The 17,008-nt window shown below is 34.8% G+C and overlaps 1 protein-coding gene across 3 annotated transcripts in view; it reads left to right on the forward strand.

The window, feature by feature from the left end:
• Nucleotides 1-17,008, forward strand: part of LOC136025668 (formin-like protein) — a 49,135-nt gene that overhangs the window by 20,013 nt on the left and 12,114 nt on the right. For all 3 annotated transcript variants that reach the window (XM_065701648.1, XM_065701650.1, XM_065701649.1), the window contains exons 3-4: nt 7,210-7,293; nt 13,406-13,492. In XM_065701648.1, the coding sequence (XP_065557720.1) occupies nt 7,210-7,293; nt 13,406-13,492 (171 nt within the window). The remainder of the gene's footprint in view (nt 1-7,209; nt 7,294-13,405; nt 13,493-17,008) is intronic.

The following is a 17,008-nucleotide window of genomic DNA, read 5'->3' on the forward strand; positions in this document are numbered from 1 at the left end:
CGGGGGAAGGGCTGCAAGTTATCAACTTTGCCCATTGTTTACATATAGTATTGGTTATTGGGAAATATACAGATGTTTTTCGGGGAGTTTTCTGGTAGTGGTGAGACCGGTGGAGGGGGATATGTGGGAGGATCTTTTCCAGGAGAAACTTTTCATAGTGGGAGAGAATTTCCATGAAGGGGGTGCTAGATTTTCCAATATTATTAAAAAACGTTCAGAAATTAAATAAAAAAACAAGTTTTTTCAACTGAAAGTAAGGAGCAACATTAAATTTTAAAACGAATAGAAATTATCGCGTATATGAGGGGGTACGTCCCCTCCTCAATACCTCGCTCTTTACGCTGGAGTATTTTTAGTAATTTCAAAAGGGCTATTTAGTCTAATTAAACGTCCTTTATGATGCAGGGGTCATTTTTAAAGAATTGGAACGCAATTCAAACTTTAGCGTAAAAAGTTTGGTATTGACGAGGGGCTAACCCCCCCTCATATACGTAATAAAATTATACGAATATAGAAGTTCGTTATGTAAGTTGATTCGAAAGTTACGTGTATTTATTACTAATAAAAACGCCGTAAATAAAATCGAAAGTTCTAGTGCCCCTTAACCAAATCCCTTTTAGCCTTTTAGTAACAAAAATTATTGGAGGGCGACAAAATTCTGAGAAAGCCATTTGGGAAAAAAGAGTAAAATTAATATGCAAATTTCGTTTAATTATTCATGTTCAGTGAGAAAAATCAAAACCTGTATTAGTTCAAAAACGTTCAGAAAAAAAAAAATAACTGAAAATAAAGAGTAACATTAAAACTTAAAACGAACAGAAATTATTCCGCGTATGAAAGAAGCAGTCTCCTCCTCAACGCTCCGTTCTTTTCGCTAAAGTTTTTTTGTTTTAAAATGTAGAGCTGTGAGAAAGAGTTAAAGTTAAGCGGAAATAGTGAGGCACTGAGGAGGGGACAGCCCGTTTCATATACGGAAAAATTTCTGTTTGTTTTAAGTTTTAATGTTGCTCCTTACTTTCAGTTAAAAAAAAACTTGTTTTTTATTTAATTTTCGGAAGGCCCATTCACAGTGTGATTTTACTAATACCGAGATTAAGCTGGTGCTAAATTTAGCGAATCAGATTGGAAACTTACATAACCATATACATGTTAAAAAGAATTAAGAAAATCTGGCAGTAGAATGGTTAATATGAAGTTGATATGGGTCGGTATGATCACCTCCATATGAAGTTCTGCGGTTTTTGGTAATAGCCGGCGTCAAAATTGAAAAAAAGAACCATGGGTGAAAAATCTGTAAAAAACTAACAAAAAATATGTGGCACCAAACAACGAAACGGCTTTGAAGCCATAGTTTGTATTTAAAGGCGTAGCTATCTTTGGAATCAGCAGATAAAATTTAGGTTTGAATGTTGACGGATGGAAAGAATTTTCAGATTTACTTTTGATTATTTATGTTCACGAATCAAACTGACAACAGTGACAAAATGTGATACTGCCCCAAAAAACTATATAGACTAGTTTTGAAACAACAAGAAGCAAATCGTGGATTTCAGGTATGAATAGAACTAAAATGGGTCCAGGGAGGCCAAAAATGTTTTCATTTTGAATTCCTTGGTGCTGTTATAATGAAAGTTGCTAACCGACATGGAAATTTGGAAAAGTTTTTTGTCTATGTTCTTAGGCAGGCCTTTCTCAATGGAAAGAAAAAAAAATTTAAAGAAGAAAAAGCTGATTCTGAATAAAAACATCTATAAAACTGATGAAAAAACGACAGAAATATATATATAAAAAATAGAATAAAATATAAAAAAGTAATAAAACTGATTGTAAAATAGAACCATCTAAAGAAACGCCACACAAACACACATGGGAGAAAGAAATAGAAAAAACAATTAGAAAACAAAACAAATAAATAAAACTTACATTCTAAAACCTTCCAGAAAACAAAACAAATAAATAAAACTAACATTCTAAAACCTTCCAGAACTGCTGTTACTCACTGAAACAAGACAAAACGAATATGTACAACCATTAGCAATGTAAAAAGCAAGACCTCCTTTAGAAAGTTTTGACCTATTTAACCGTTCAATGGTATAACCTGGAATATCAACCAATAGATCATTATTATCATTTAAAAATGTTTCTCAAAATCTAAAAACATTAGGAGATGAATGCAACTCACAAAGAAGGAATATAAATTCATCAATAGACGAAGAAAGGCCTTGAATATTCTACTGTTTAACTGAGATCTTACTGAAACCAACTTGGTCTTCAAACAATCTATTTCTATATTTAGTGTCATTTTTATCAACAACTCCTAAATCATTGTCTTGCCGCATAATCCCGACTTCCCTCATTCAATAGCTCTTCTAAATCTAATGTTTCTTTTTCCAAAAGCTCAAGACGACCCAGAACAGCAAAAACCACCATAATGATTAGATGCCTTTGATGTATTATTACAAGCCAGTTCAATCAAGTGCTCACCGTTGTCTGAATACGCCATGATAGCTTGGAGATAATCGTGGATTCAGTATTAGGGATAGGTGATGCCAACAAATTCTCAAGCAAAAGCATAAGAAAGAAGACACACACACACACACAGAAAAAAAATAAATAGCATCAGTGCATACAAATTGACAAGAACATATAATAAGTAAAGACAAATAAAATGAAACCAATCGAAAAAAGAAAAACGCTATAAAAGGTAATTCTTTTTACTAGAAAAAAGCAAATGAAAAAAAAAATAACTAAAGAATAATAAATTGAAGATCATACACAGTCTGTAATAGACCTGATTTTTCGTGCAGAAGGGTCTCAAGGCGACTTAACAAGAATCTGCCCGCGATCTGACCAAACATATTTCACACCAATTTTGACCATTGCTAGATTTATGACGTCATGACGACGTTTTTTAAGAGCTTCTGAAACGTAGATACCAGTTTTTACTAGTTCGGACTTAGTCTTGTATATTTTGTAAGCCTAATCTTGACTTATTTTGACTAAGCCAAATCTTGGCACTGTTAACTGGTTTCTTTCGCTAGTTTCTATCAACTTAGCGTGAGAAAAGACAAAGTGAAGTGACAGAATAGATGGAAAATACATAGTTTGGGCTATGTATTTGCACATTGGGGTGGGGGTAAAGTATTTGGACATTATGAAATCACAAAACAATTCTTGCTTCATAATATCAGAATAATAGGAGCTAACACATTTTGCATGCAGAGCCGCTGTACTTTACATCTGCCTCCCTAATGTCCAAATATATATCCCAAACTTTTTTTTAAGTATTATATTTGCATTATACTTAAAGTATTATACATGCATCATACTTATATACATTTTATTAGGACTAACTAACTTTATTTCTTAAGTGGTAGGGGGTATATCCGGTTTGCACTGGTAGCTATAAACTCAGTAAGAGACGATCACGTCCCATAGTAAAAAAGCCTATAATTCCTAAAAGTAGAGTCAGATAAAGAGAAGTACGCTATTAGAACCGCCTTGTCCAATACCCCTATAGAGAAAACTAACAGTCACTTGGCTTGAATAAGAAGGAAAATATATTAGTTTGAAAATCAAGAAAAGTGGCTGCAGCCACGATATTCTTGCATCGAGGGCATCTTTTTTTTCCGTTTTACCGTATACGACAATTCTTTAGCAGATACTCTATGACCTCTTCTAGTCTTCCATTATAAATTCCCGGTTTCCGCTGCTTCTAGCCATGCATGCTCATAACCATAACAACTAAAAAGGAAGTATATTTGAATAATTTTCAATGGGTCATTACCATTCCTTGCTTGTGCAATGTTTGAATTTTTCCTGTAGCAGAAAATTTTGAAATCTCTTAAAGGAACTGAAGTTTAGGTAAACACAACCCAAGGAGCTTGCATACAAGACGCGTCGAATACCTGTATGAATCAGAGCATAGGGACGATCGACTCGTAGATGTCAGGTGTACATTCAAGCATGCGCGCAGAAATATTTTCTGGGGCGAGAAGAGACTTATAAAAAAAAAAAACGCAAAAAGAATATTAATATGCAAATCACAAAGGAAACGTTGGAAATAATAAGACACATTTTATCGGCGGGGGAAGGGCATTGCTCTCTCTGAATTAATATTTTGCCTCAGAAACAATCAGTAAAGGGAGGGGGGCTAGGGCCCAAGTCTTCGATATCCATCAAACCATTTCCATAAAAATCGCCTTTTTTGGTTGTTCATGCCCAATTTCCGTAGAATTAACAAAAAAACCTTGTGTGTTGGCCCATGTTAGGTTCGTATTTTCTCTTTGAATAAAATTAAAAAGTATGAACTGTGGCATAATTTTGACAAAATTCTGGGGGGGGGGGCAAAGTTAGAGGCAATTTTCACCAATCAAGAGAAAATGACAGTGAAAAAAAAATGAGCCATATTTACCATAAAGGCAAATATCAAACAGTTCGTGGTAACGAACTGTAGTAAGGAGCGACCCGGCTCAATAGTAAACGAAACTCTAAAAAACGGAATTTCGATGATAAAAGATGTATCAAAAGAATCAGATTTTTATGCTGATTTTAAATATATAAGTTTCATCAAATTTAGTCTTTGTCATCAAAAGTTACGAGCCTGAGAAAATTTGCCTTATTTTGGAAAATAGGGGATAACACCACCTAAAAGTCATAGGATCTTAACGAAAATTACACCATCGCATTCAGCGTATCAGAGAACCCTATAGAAAAAATTTCAAGGTCCAATCTACAAAAATGTGGAATTTCGTATTTTTTGCCAGAAGACAAATCACGGGTGCGTGTTTATTTGTTTTTTTGTTTGTTTTCTTTTTTCCCAGGGGTCATCGTATCGACCAAGTGGTCCTAGAGTGTTGTAAGAGGGCTCATTCTAACGGAAATGAAAAGTTCTAGTGCCCTTTTTAAGTGACCAAAAAATTGGAGGGCACCTAGACCCCCTCCCACGCTCATTTTTTTCCCAAAGTCAACGGATCAAAATTTTGAGATGGCCATTTTGTTCCACATAGTCGAAAACCATAATAACTATGTCTTTGGGGATGACTTACCCCCCACAGTCCCTGGGGGAGGGGCTGCAAGTTACAAACTTTGACCAATGTTTACATACAGTAATGGTTACTGGGAAGTGTACCGACGTTATCAGGGGGATTTTTTGGTTTGGGTGTGGGGTTCAGGGGAGGGGCCATATGGGAGGATCTTTCCTTGGAGGAATATTTCATGGGGGAAGAGAAATTCAATGAAAAGGGCACAGGACTTTCTAGCATTACTATAAAAAAAAACAATGAAAATATAAACATGAAAAAGTTTTTTCAATTGAAAGTAAGGAGAAGCATTAAAACTTAAAACGAACGTAGATTATTGCGCATATGAGGGGTTCTAAAAATACTTTAGCATAAAGAGCGAGGTATTTAGGAGGAGATAAATACTTCGCTCTTTATGCTAAATTTTTTTTAATAATTTCAACTATTTATTCTACGGCCTTTCTGATTCAGGGGTCATTCTTAAAGAATTGGGATAAAACAAGATTTAGTGTGAAGAGCGAGGAATTAACGAGGGGACCAACCCCCTCATATATATAATCAAAAATATAAGAATATAAAAGTTTGTTACGTAAGTTAGTTCTTAAGTTACGTATTTTTTTTTACTAATAAAAACGTTCGTTAAAAATTAAAAGATCTAGTTGTCTTTTTAAGTAACCGAAAAATTGGAGGGCAACTAGACCTCCTTCCCCACCCCTTATTTCTCAAAATCGTCTGATCAAAACTAAGAGAAAGCCATTTAGCCAAAAAAGAATTAATATGCAAATTTCATTTTAATAATTATTTCTCAAAATCGTCTGATCAAAACTAAGAGAAAGCCATTTAGCCAAAAAAAGAATTAATATGCAAATTTCATTTTAATAATTTATGTACGGAGAGCCAAAATCAGACATGCATTAATTCAAAAACTTTCAGAAATTAAATAAAAAGACAAGTTTTTTTAAATGAAAGTAAGGAGCGACATTAAAACTTAAAACGAACAGAAATTACTCCGTATATGAAAGGGGCTTTTCCTCCTCGACACCCCGCTCTTTACGCTAAAGTTTTTTATTGTTTTAAAAAGTAGGGTTGCGAGAAAGAATCAAACTTTAGCGCAAGGAGCGGGGTGTCGAAAAGGAAAAGCCCCTTTCATATACGGAGTAATTTCTGTTCGTTTTAAGTTTTAATGTCGCTCCTTACTTTCATTTATAAAAACTTGTTTTTTTTATTTAATATATTAAGGAAAACTGGCCTGTTCCTCTGGATGCTTGAATTATACAGGCTTATCTTAGTTATGGCAAGTTTTTTTTTTTACAGAAACAAAATTTTAGCCAGGAAGGCAAACTGGGGTCTGGAGAGGGCAAACTTGAGCCGCGAGGAGGCAGTTTCCCCTTGCCCCATAACAAAGTACGCCCCTGAATATCAATATGAATACGTAGATCATAGCTGCTTGCTACTGTATTGTCCTCTCAACTAACTTGACTAAATAATATGGCATTTAGTATTTTTCTTTTCTAAAATGATGTTAAAATGGAATGCTGTTTTTGAAATTTTTTGAGAGCATAGGGTGAAATAGTAATTTCCAGGTGTATATTCAACCTTGTACGTAAAATTTGTTTTGGGCCGACGTTTGACACTAAACTCAAAACAAAATGTAGTGTTAAAATTTAGAGCCACTCAAATCATTCTCAGGAGTCGTGGGGTCCAGTTAAGTAAAAGGGGCTCAGGCACCTTAGTCAATTTTTGAACAAATTTTTGAGCAATACCATGCTCTGAATTTCAGATTCTCCTACTCTGTCTACACCACTACGCCTTATGGTAAATTGTATTGTAACGTAATATCTTTTGCTATAATGTGATTTGCTCATATTGTTTCTTTTTCTGGTATTGAGAAGGCACAGGGGGCGTTAGCCCAACTTTTCTTTGTGGTGGTTTCTGCTTGTTTCGAGTTTGACTTGATTATTTATCGTAATTTCTGTTCGTTTTGTGCTTTATTTATTTGTTGATGTTATAGCATTGTTTCTGCTCATCTTTGGTTTAATGTAGCCCTTTGCTTTACTTTGAAAAACTTATTTTATGGAAAAAAGTTTTAAAATTAATACAGTGTAAATTTAAATGAAGTATTTTAAATGCTGTATATGAAATTGGTTTAATTACTTAGTGCTTAATTATATTTTTTTCTATTTTGGAGATGTCAATGGACCTGCCGCCAGACAAGGTTAAGGTGTTAAGGCAATACGATGACGAGAAGAAATGGGACATGATTTGTGATCAGGTAATTGTATGCTAAATTATCAGAAAACTAGCTAAAAGACCCAATGCATAGTAGCAGCCCACTTCTATCAACTTCAAGAGTTGTCAATCCCTCATTCGATTTTTGGCCTATGTCTCCCAAACTAATTCACAAAAAATTTATTTTTAAATAAATTTTACAAACGCTCCGGAATAAATACAAACAAACGCTCCGGAATTACTCATATATAACAATAAACAAATAGGCTTATCTTATTTTCATAAACATTAATCATAATTGTAACTGAAATCAAACAGTTCGTGGTAATCAAATGTAAGTAAGGAGCGACCCGGCTCAATAGTAATGGATACTCTAAAAACAGAATTTGGTTACCAAAAGATACATCAAAAGTTTTGGACTTATATGCTGATTAAATAAGAAAAATATTTTTTTTAACGGAAAGTAAGGAGCGACATTAAAACTTAAAACGAACAGAAATTACTCCGTATATGAAAGGGGCTGTTCCTCATCAACGCTTCGCTCTTTGCGCTAGAGCTTAACTCTTTTTCTCAACTCTACTTTTTAAAACAGTTAAAACTTCAGCGTAAAGAGCGGGGCGTTGAAGAGGGAACAGCCCCTTTCATATATGGAGTAATTTCTGTCCGTTTTAAGTTTTAATGTTGCTTCTTAATTTCGGTTGAAAAAAAAGCTTGTTTTTTTTATTTAACTTCTGAACGTTTTTGAGTTAATGAATGTTTTGATTTCGGCTCTCCGCAGATAAATAATTAAAACGAAAATTTGCATAATTATTTTTTTGGCTAAATAGTTTTCTCATAGATCTGATTGAACGATTTTGAGGAAAAGAAGCGGGGGAGGAGGCCTAGTTGCCCTCCAATTTTTTGGTTACTTAAAAGGGCAACTAGAACTTTTGGTTTTTTACGAACATTTTCATTAGTAAAAGATAGACGTAATTTACGAATTAACTTACGTAACGAACTTCTCTATTCGTATGTTTTTATTAAGTATATGAGGGGGTTCGCCCACTCGTCAATACCTCGCTCTTTACACTAAAGCTTAAATTTTGTTCCAATTCCTTAAGAATGACCCCCTGAATCACAAAGGCCGTAGAATGAATAGTTGAAATTACTAAAAATACTTTAGCGTAAAGAGTGAAATATTAGGAGAAGGTGAACCCGTTATATGCGTAATATTTTCTGTTCGTTTTAAGTTTTAATGCTGCTCCTTACTTTCAGTTGAAAAACATTTTCATATTTAGTTTTTCATTGTTTTTTTTTAAATGCTAGAAAGTCCTGTGCCCCCATCATTGAAATGTTCTTCCTTCATGACAAATTCCTCCATGAAAGCTCCCCCCACATAACCCCATCTTCTCAACCCCTCCTCCAACCAAAAAATCCAGCTGAAAACCTCTGTGCACTTCCCAATAACCATTACTGTTTGTAAACACTGGTCAAAGCTTGTAACTTGCAGACCCTCCCACGGGGATCGTGGGGGAGTATGTCGTCCCAAAGGCATAGTTATAGGGTTTTTCGACTATGCTGAATAAAATGGCCATCTCAGAATTTTCATCCGACGACTTTGGGGAAAAATGAGCGTCGCAGGAGGCCTAGGTGCCCTCCAATTTTTTTTGGTCACTTAAAAAGGGTGCTAGAACTTTTCATTTCCGTTATAATGAGCCCTCTTGCAAATTTATAGGACCACTGGGTCAATACGATCACCCCAAGAAAAAAACAAAACAAAAAAACAAAACAAATAAACACACAATTGATGCAACTTATATATTTAAAATCAGCATTAAAGTGCGATTCTTTTGATGTAACTATCAAACAGTTCGTGGTAACGTAGTAGGGATCGACCCGGCTGAATAGTAAACGAAACTCTAAAAAATGGAATTTTGTTACTAATAGATACATCAAAAGAATCAGATTTCTTAAGATTTCAGATTCATTAAATTTAGTCGTACTCATCAAAAGTTATGAGTCTGAGAAAATTTGCCTTGTTTTGGAAAATAGGGGGAAACACCCCCTGAAGGCTATAGGATCTTAACGGAAATTACACCATTGCATTCAACGTATTAGAGAACCCTACTGTACAAGTTTCAAGCTCCTATCTACAAAAATGTGGAACTTAGTATTTTTCGCCAGAAGACCAATCACGTGTGTGTGTTTATTTGTTTGTTTTTTTCCCCAGGGGTCATCGTATCGACCAAGTGGTTCTAGAATGTCGCGGGAGGGCTCATTCTCACGGAAATTAAAAGTTCTAGTGCCGTTTTTAAGTAACCAAAAAAGACATAGAAGCCTGACAGATTTTTTTCCTGTATATGATGAGTGTGACAAAACATCTAAAGACGCAGTATTAGTATACAATATTTAATGTTGATACAATAGAAATTAGTACTGGTATTGGTATGGATTTCCACATTTGTTGTAAAATTATTTTGTATTAATAATGTAAAGACGAATCGTAATCGAGAAACGTTATATTAGTGGTTTTTCAATGGATCGTAATCTTATTAGGAATCGAAAACCTCTTGATTCTTGAAACGATTCATTATATAACTCAACATTGGATTTTATCTCAAAGGAGACGCAGTTTCGAAAAATAGTCAAAACATATTGAAGAAAAATTGAAAGGAATATAAGTATTTAGGGGGTCACTTGCCTGAACGTATCTTTCCGCTGTGTGTGTTCCTGACTAAAGTTATTAATTTATATTGATAAGCCAACTATAGAAGGGAACAAACAATTACTAAGGAAATTTGACCCTTCGCAATTGATCAAATATTTCTGATTTTCTCCTTTCATCATTATGTATCAGCACCAGATGTACGCTAGAGAACCTTTGGAAATATGTTCCCAATAAATCTTAGTGTTAAAATTCTCTAATTTGTTTCGTATATTGGTGTGCATGTAAGTCACCCCCTCCCCCCTTTTACTCAATCATTTAACTTAGCCCCCGTGCAACTCCATCCCATTCAACTCAGTTCCCATTCAGTTCAACACTAAGCAACTCAACAATCTAAAAAAACTAGACAATTTTAGGTTTTCTTTGGCGTCTAACAATGTTGCTAAACAATTTTCTGTCAGATCTTGGAAACAAAAATTATAGCTAACAAAAACTGTTCTCAGAAGCAATGTGGCAAGAAGTAAAAAAATAAGGAAAAGAGAAATAGGCCAATCTACGATGTTTTTAAGTACAGCAACAAAAGGATTTTCAAATTATAGGAAATAATTACAATCATGGAATCTCTGTAAATCTTTACACCTTGAAATTAGTCCAGGGACATATCCAGGACCAGGTGGGTTTTGGGAACCGCTCCCCCCTGAAATTCTTTTTTTTTGAATACATCGGCACTTCTTATTAAAATATTCGAATCAAATGTTTTTTTGTTATCCCTTCTTCCAAACTTTTTTTTATTATTGGCCCCTCCGGCAATAGGTTCCTACATATGCGGCTGAATTAGTCATCCTGTTTTTCTGGATGATCAACTTTCGATCGTTATGGTTCCAACTCTAACAAATTCCCCCATTTGGGGTTAAGTTTTGTTAAAAAAAACCGGCTATAAATACTAGCAACCAAATTTTTTTTAGCTTCCGGAAGCGGATTTTTAGTGAAATTATTAGCTAACAATATTTTGTTAGAACTGTAGAAAAACAATTTTTAATGGGTGGACTCTTATGACCCCCCTATGTATGTGCATTTTGTCCATTGTCACATTTTTTTCTCATCTTGCATTCAAATCGGCTTCCCTTTTATCTTTTTTGAATCTTCACGAGGAACTAATTACAAGGCTATAGACCCATTTGATTATCCTGTCACAAGCATTCTTCCCATAATTAAGTAACATCTAGAAATGCCACGCATTTTTGGCATCTTTTTTAAACATTTCGTCATTTGTTTATTAACATGCTAGAGATATCCAGTTACAGGTTCTGCTCTGTTGGCTCTAGCGATTAGCTTGACTGATTTCATTATTAGAAGACTCTTCTATTTAATTAAGGATTTTTGCCTTGTCATTTGATATTTAATTTTGTTGTTTTTGTCAAGTTTAGTTATTAATTTTGACTCCTCTCCTAGCTTTTTCCCTAGTCATTTGATAATCAATTTTTTTGTTTTTGTCAAGTTTAGTTATTAATTTTGACTCCTCTTCTAGCTTTTTCTCTAGTCATTTGATAATCATTTTTTTTGTTTTTGTCAAGTTTAATTATTAATTTTAACTCCTCTTCTAGCTTTTTGCCTGGTCATTTGATATTTAGTTTTTTTTTGTTTTTGTCAAGTTTAGTTATTAATTTTGACTCCTCTTCTAGCTTTTTCCCTAGTCATTTGATAATAAATTTTTTGTTTTTGTCAAGTTTAGTTATTAATTTTGACTCCTCTTCTAGCTTTTTCCCTAGTCATTTGATAATCAATTTTTTCGTTTTTGTCAAGTTTAGTTATTAATTTTGACTCCTCTTCTAGCTTTTTGCCTAGTCATTTGATAATAAATTTTTTTGTTTTTGTCAAGTTTAGTTATTAATTTTGACTCCTCTTCTAGCTTTTTGCCTAGTCATTTGATATTTAGTTTTGTTGTTTTTGTCAAGCTTAGTTATTAATTTTGACTCCACTTCTAGCTTTTTGCCTTGACATTTGATATTTAATTTTGTTGTTTTTGTCAAGTTTAGTTATTAATTTTGACTCATCTTCTAGCTTTTTCCCTAGTCATTTGATAATCAATTTTTTTGTTTTTGTCAAGTTTAGTTATTAATTTTGACTCCTCTTCTAGCTTTTTGCCTAGTCATTTGATAATCAATTTTTTTGTTTTTGTCAAGTTTAGTTATTAATTTTGACTCCTCTTCTAGCTTTTTGCCTAGTCATTTGATATTTAGTTTTGTTGTTTTTGTCAAGTTTAGTTATTAATTTTGACTCCACTTCTAGCTTTTTGCCTTGACATTTGATATTTAATTTTGTTGTTTTTGTCAAGTTTAGTTATTAATTTTGACTCATCTTCTAGCTTTTTCCCTAGTCATTTGATAATCAATTTTTTTGTTTTTGTCAAGTTTAGTTATTAATTTTGACTCCTCTTCTAGCTTTTTGCCTAGTCATTTGATAATCAATTTTTTTGTTTTTGTCAAGTTTAGTTATTAATTTTGACTCCTCTTCTAGCTTTTTGCCTGGTCATTTGATATTTAGTTTTTTTGTTTTTGTCAAGTTTAGCTATTAATTTTGACTCCTCTTCTAGCTTTTTGCCTGTTCATTTGATATTTATTCTTTTTGTTTTTGTCAAGTTTAGTTATTAATTTTGACACCTCTTCTAGCTTTTTGCCTAGTCATTCGATATTTAGTTTTGTTGTTTTTGTCAAGTTTAGTTATTAATTTTGACTCCTCTTCTAGCTTCGGAACGAAATATTTTTAGGAATTCCTGAGAATTTCCCAATTTGTGCACGGAGGCGAGGATTACAGGCTAGTAATACTCGGTTACAGGTTCTGCTCCTGATTCTTCTAGTGATTAGCTTGACTGATTACAATATTAGAGGGCTCTCTTATTAATTAGGGGGCTTTGCCAAGTCATTTGAGGTTTTCTAGTCTCAAGTTTAGTTATTACTAGTGACTCCTTGCCAAACTTAAGAGCAATGTTTTAAGGGTTTGTCCAATTCGTGTACAAGGGGGAGGGTCTAAGCAGTAAGTGTTTCAATGCCAAGATACTTTTAGTTTTTTCCTAGTGCCTTTTTCAGGGAGCTTTTGAGCATTTAATTAGACGGATAGGGAATAGGTAAATCCCAAGATTTTCCCTATGTTTTCTCATTGTTATTCACCATTTAATTTTTTTTCTACTAAGCTCTGCCCCTTCCTCCGAAGGAATGTCTGCGTACCTACCTGAGCCCCGTATATTCAAAAATATCAAAATGACCGTATGAAAATTGCAGGTAATCTAAAAAAATTGAAGAAGCTATTGAATTTCAGGGGATAAGGATGGGACTGGACCTGGAGATTTAGTCTTTCTGCCTAACGGTATTAGAATTATAGTTAAGGAATAACTATCCTAAAAGAAAAATGGGCTATGAATAAGTATGTAAATAAAATTTTGTTGAAACAGTTCTTAGTTTTGTCTTCAGTAGCCTAGAAGCTGTTAAAATTTGACCTCTATATCTTCTTCTAGGAATTGGTACAAGCAAGAGACGCTCCAGCTTATTATATAAAAAAACTGGTGACTTATATGGCCCCGATGTCCAATAATAGATCTTCCGTAAGTATTCTGTCATTACAATAGGTCGTAGTTTCGCTAGGATATATTGATTGAACGCTACCACCACTGCCAAAAACTCCTTGGAGCACGAAGGTGGCTGAAGCCAATACAGTTGCGTACACCATGGCCGATATTCTTCCACCTCATTCTTTTCTGAGCTTAACTCTACTGCCGGTACTTCTGTATTATTCAGAACACACTCAATAAGTGAAGTTAGGTTCTTTTGCGAAACAAACTACGATGCAGGTACATTTTATGAGACAATCCGGTTTCATACCCACAAAGACAAAATTAATTTAGTTTTCTGCGCATAGTAATAGAAGATAGTGTCTTAGGATGGATTTTGAAATGAAGATTTTGGATTATTGGATTGTTGGGATTGTTGAAAGAAAAATGAGACGGTTATAAAAGGCAACAATAGAAAGGAATTGAAAAATTTTGGCCGTTTTAGAAACTTTCCATATACACATGATATTCCCCAAAAAGCCCTAAACATAAATGCATATATTCAAAGCTTTGAGAAAGGATTAGAGCATTTGAAAATAGTTCAGATTTTCCAGAAAAAGACTTTTTCCAGAAAAAACTCAAAGTTTCAGGAATTACTGTTCTATATTTCAAAAAATTGGCGAATGGAAATCACACTTTCACACCAAAAAATTACGGTTGGCCCACACGTATTCATGGGGTTGGGGGAGGGGCTTAGCCCCTCCCGAAATGTTTGAGGGACTCGTAAAAACGTAACGAGCATGAATATAAACAAATTATTTATGTGTTTTAAATTTTTTTGAAAAACCCCGAAAAATCCTTTTGTACCCCCCCCCCCCAAAAAAAAAATCCTGAATACGACCCTGGTTGTCCACTTTAAAAGGATTTACGCACAATATAATGCTGTAACCCGGATGGCTCGAGGAGGTGTGGCTTGGTGGAAGTCTTTCTAGTTTTGGGGTGGAAGTTGCCATGCTTGGTGGATCAAGCAGTGCTTCAAGATGTACACCAGGTAGTAGAGAGTGAGAAACCCCAGCAGAAAATTTCTGAATTCGTTAAATAGTTTGCTGAATAAAATCGTTATCTGTCCCATACAAAGATTCTGTTTTATAAAAAAGTCCGCCCAGTCGTCTCATCTTTAAGATTTAAGTGTCGCCAGAATTTGTAACCTTTACTCTTCTCAAGAGCTTTAACAAACATTTATAATGGTCAATGGCACACTGTCTTCCTTTTAGAATTAGTGTTACATCTTTGTCTAAACATAGTTGTAGCCTGAATGTTCTTCATAAAAAACTTTTGTTTATCAAATATTGATTGGCATGACGCTTATGCGCATAAAAATCATTCTTTTTCGGTCTGTTTATTTTAAGTTGGTCTGGACCAGAACAGGTTCATTGACGCCACTCTTCGTGTTTCTTCATTTAAATTTTGTAGGATTGCCATCCATATTATGAGTATCGTATTTGTCATCTCTGCGTGAGAGCCTGGTACGATTCTTGAGCAATTTACCCTTTTTGGGGGGATGAAGAATTTTGCTGATGGATGCGGGTGGTTTTTGTCTTCAAGAATTTGGTTGTTACAGTATCGGCTAATCAACTTAGTAAATCGGATTTTAGAATCTTGAGTCTAATACGCTAGATCCAAAGCTGAACCAATAAGAAACGAGAAAAAAGAAAAAGTAAATTACTTTTTAGATTTGGAAAAAATTGGTCAAATTGTATATTTTGCTGCTATCTGGATTATTTCGGGAGTAGAGATTGCATATTTAGCATGTTTATACTTTGGATTTTGTAGTTTTTTGTTTTCTAGCTCCTTTTTTTTGTTTTTTGTTTCTACTTTTTTCTTTTCTTAGCCCATTCCATCCCTCCGACGACACCTTAAACGATACTGGCAAAGTATCAACGATTGTTTCTTTCACCCCTGTCTTTTCGACTGGTTTTAGACAGGCCTTGTGTTTAAGTCCTCTGTTTTCTTGTTGTTGTTTTTATGCCACTTGGTATCTACCAAGATGATCGGAAAAATTAGAAAAAAAGAAATATTTTTAACTTACGAACGGGTGATCGGATCTTAATGAAGTTTGATGTTTGGAAGGACATCGTGTCTCAGAGCTCTTATTTTAAATCCCGATCGGATCTAGTGACAATGGGGGGAGTTGGGGGGGGGACCTAAAATCTTGAAAACGCTTAGAGTGGAGGGATCAGGATGAAACTTGGTGGGAAAAATAAGCAAAAGTCCTAGATACGTGATTGATATAACCGGAAGATATCCGCTCTCTTTGGGGGAGTTAGGGAGGGGTGGTTAATACTGAAAAATTAGAAAAAATGGGTAATTTTTAACTTACGAAGGAGCAATTGGATCTTAATGAAATTTGATGTTTGGAAGGATATCTTGTCTCAGAGCTCTAATTTTAAAGCCCGACCGGACCTGGTGACTTTGGGGGTAGTTTTGGGGGGGACCTAAAATTTTGGAAAACGCTTAGAGTAGAGAGATCGGGATGAAACTTGGTGGTAAAAATAAGCATAAGTCCTAGATATGTGATTGACATAACCGAAACGGAACCGCTCTCTTTGGGGGAGTTGGGGGGATGATTAATTCTGAAAAATTAGAAAAAATGAGTTATTTTCAACTTAGGAGGGAGTGATCGGATCTTAATGAAATTTGATGTTTGGAAGGATATCGTGTCTCAGAGCTCTTGTTTGAAATCCCTACCGGATATGGCGACATTGGAGGGGTTGGGGGTTGGGGGGGAACCTTAAATCTTGGAAAACGCTTAGAGTTCAGGGATCGGGATAAAACTTGGTGAGAAAAATAATCTTGAGTCCTAGATACGTGATTGATATAATCAGAATGGATCCGCTCTTTTTGGGGGAGTTGGGGTGGGGGTTAATTCTAAAAAATTAGAACAAAATTAGGTATTTTTAACTTGCGAAGGTATAATCGGATCGTAATAAAATTTTATATTTAGAAGGATCTCGTAACTCAGATCTCTTTTTTAAATCCCGACTGGATCCAGTGTCATTGGGGGGGGGGCGGAAATCTTGGAAAACGCTTAAAACGGAGAGATCGGGATGAAACTTGGTGGGAAGAATCAGCACAAGTCCTAGATACATGACTGACATAACTGGACCGGATCGTGGAGCTAGGGGGGGAGGGAGTAATTCAGAAGAAGTAGAAAAATATGAGGTATTTGTAATTTACAAACGGGTGATAGATCGTAGTGAAATTTGATATTTAGAAGGATTTTTGCTTTAGAAATCTCATTTTAAATCCCGACCAGATTTGGTGACATTGGGGGGAGCCGCAGGGGCAACCGGAATTCTTGGAAAACGTGAAAAACGACGAATGGGTGAATGGATCTTAATGAAATAATGAAACTTGATGTATGGAAGAATCTTATGTGTCAGACGCTCCATTCTCAATTCGAATTGGATCCAGGGACATAGAGGGTTGGTGGGGGGGGGACCAGAAATCTTGGAAACCGGAAATCTTGGAAAACGCTTAGAGTGGAGAGATTGGGATGAAACTTAATGG

The sequence above is a fragment of the Artemia franciscana genome, chromosome 4 (assembly GCF_032884065.1).
Source record: "Artemia franciscana chromosome 4, ASM3288406v1, whole genome shotgun sequence".
In the NCBI taxonomy this organism is placed as follows: Eukaryota; Metazoa; Arthropoda; class Branchiopoda; order Anostraca; family Artemiidae; genus Artemia; species Artemia franciscana.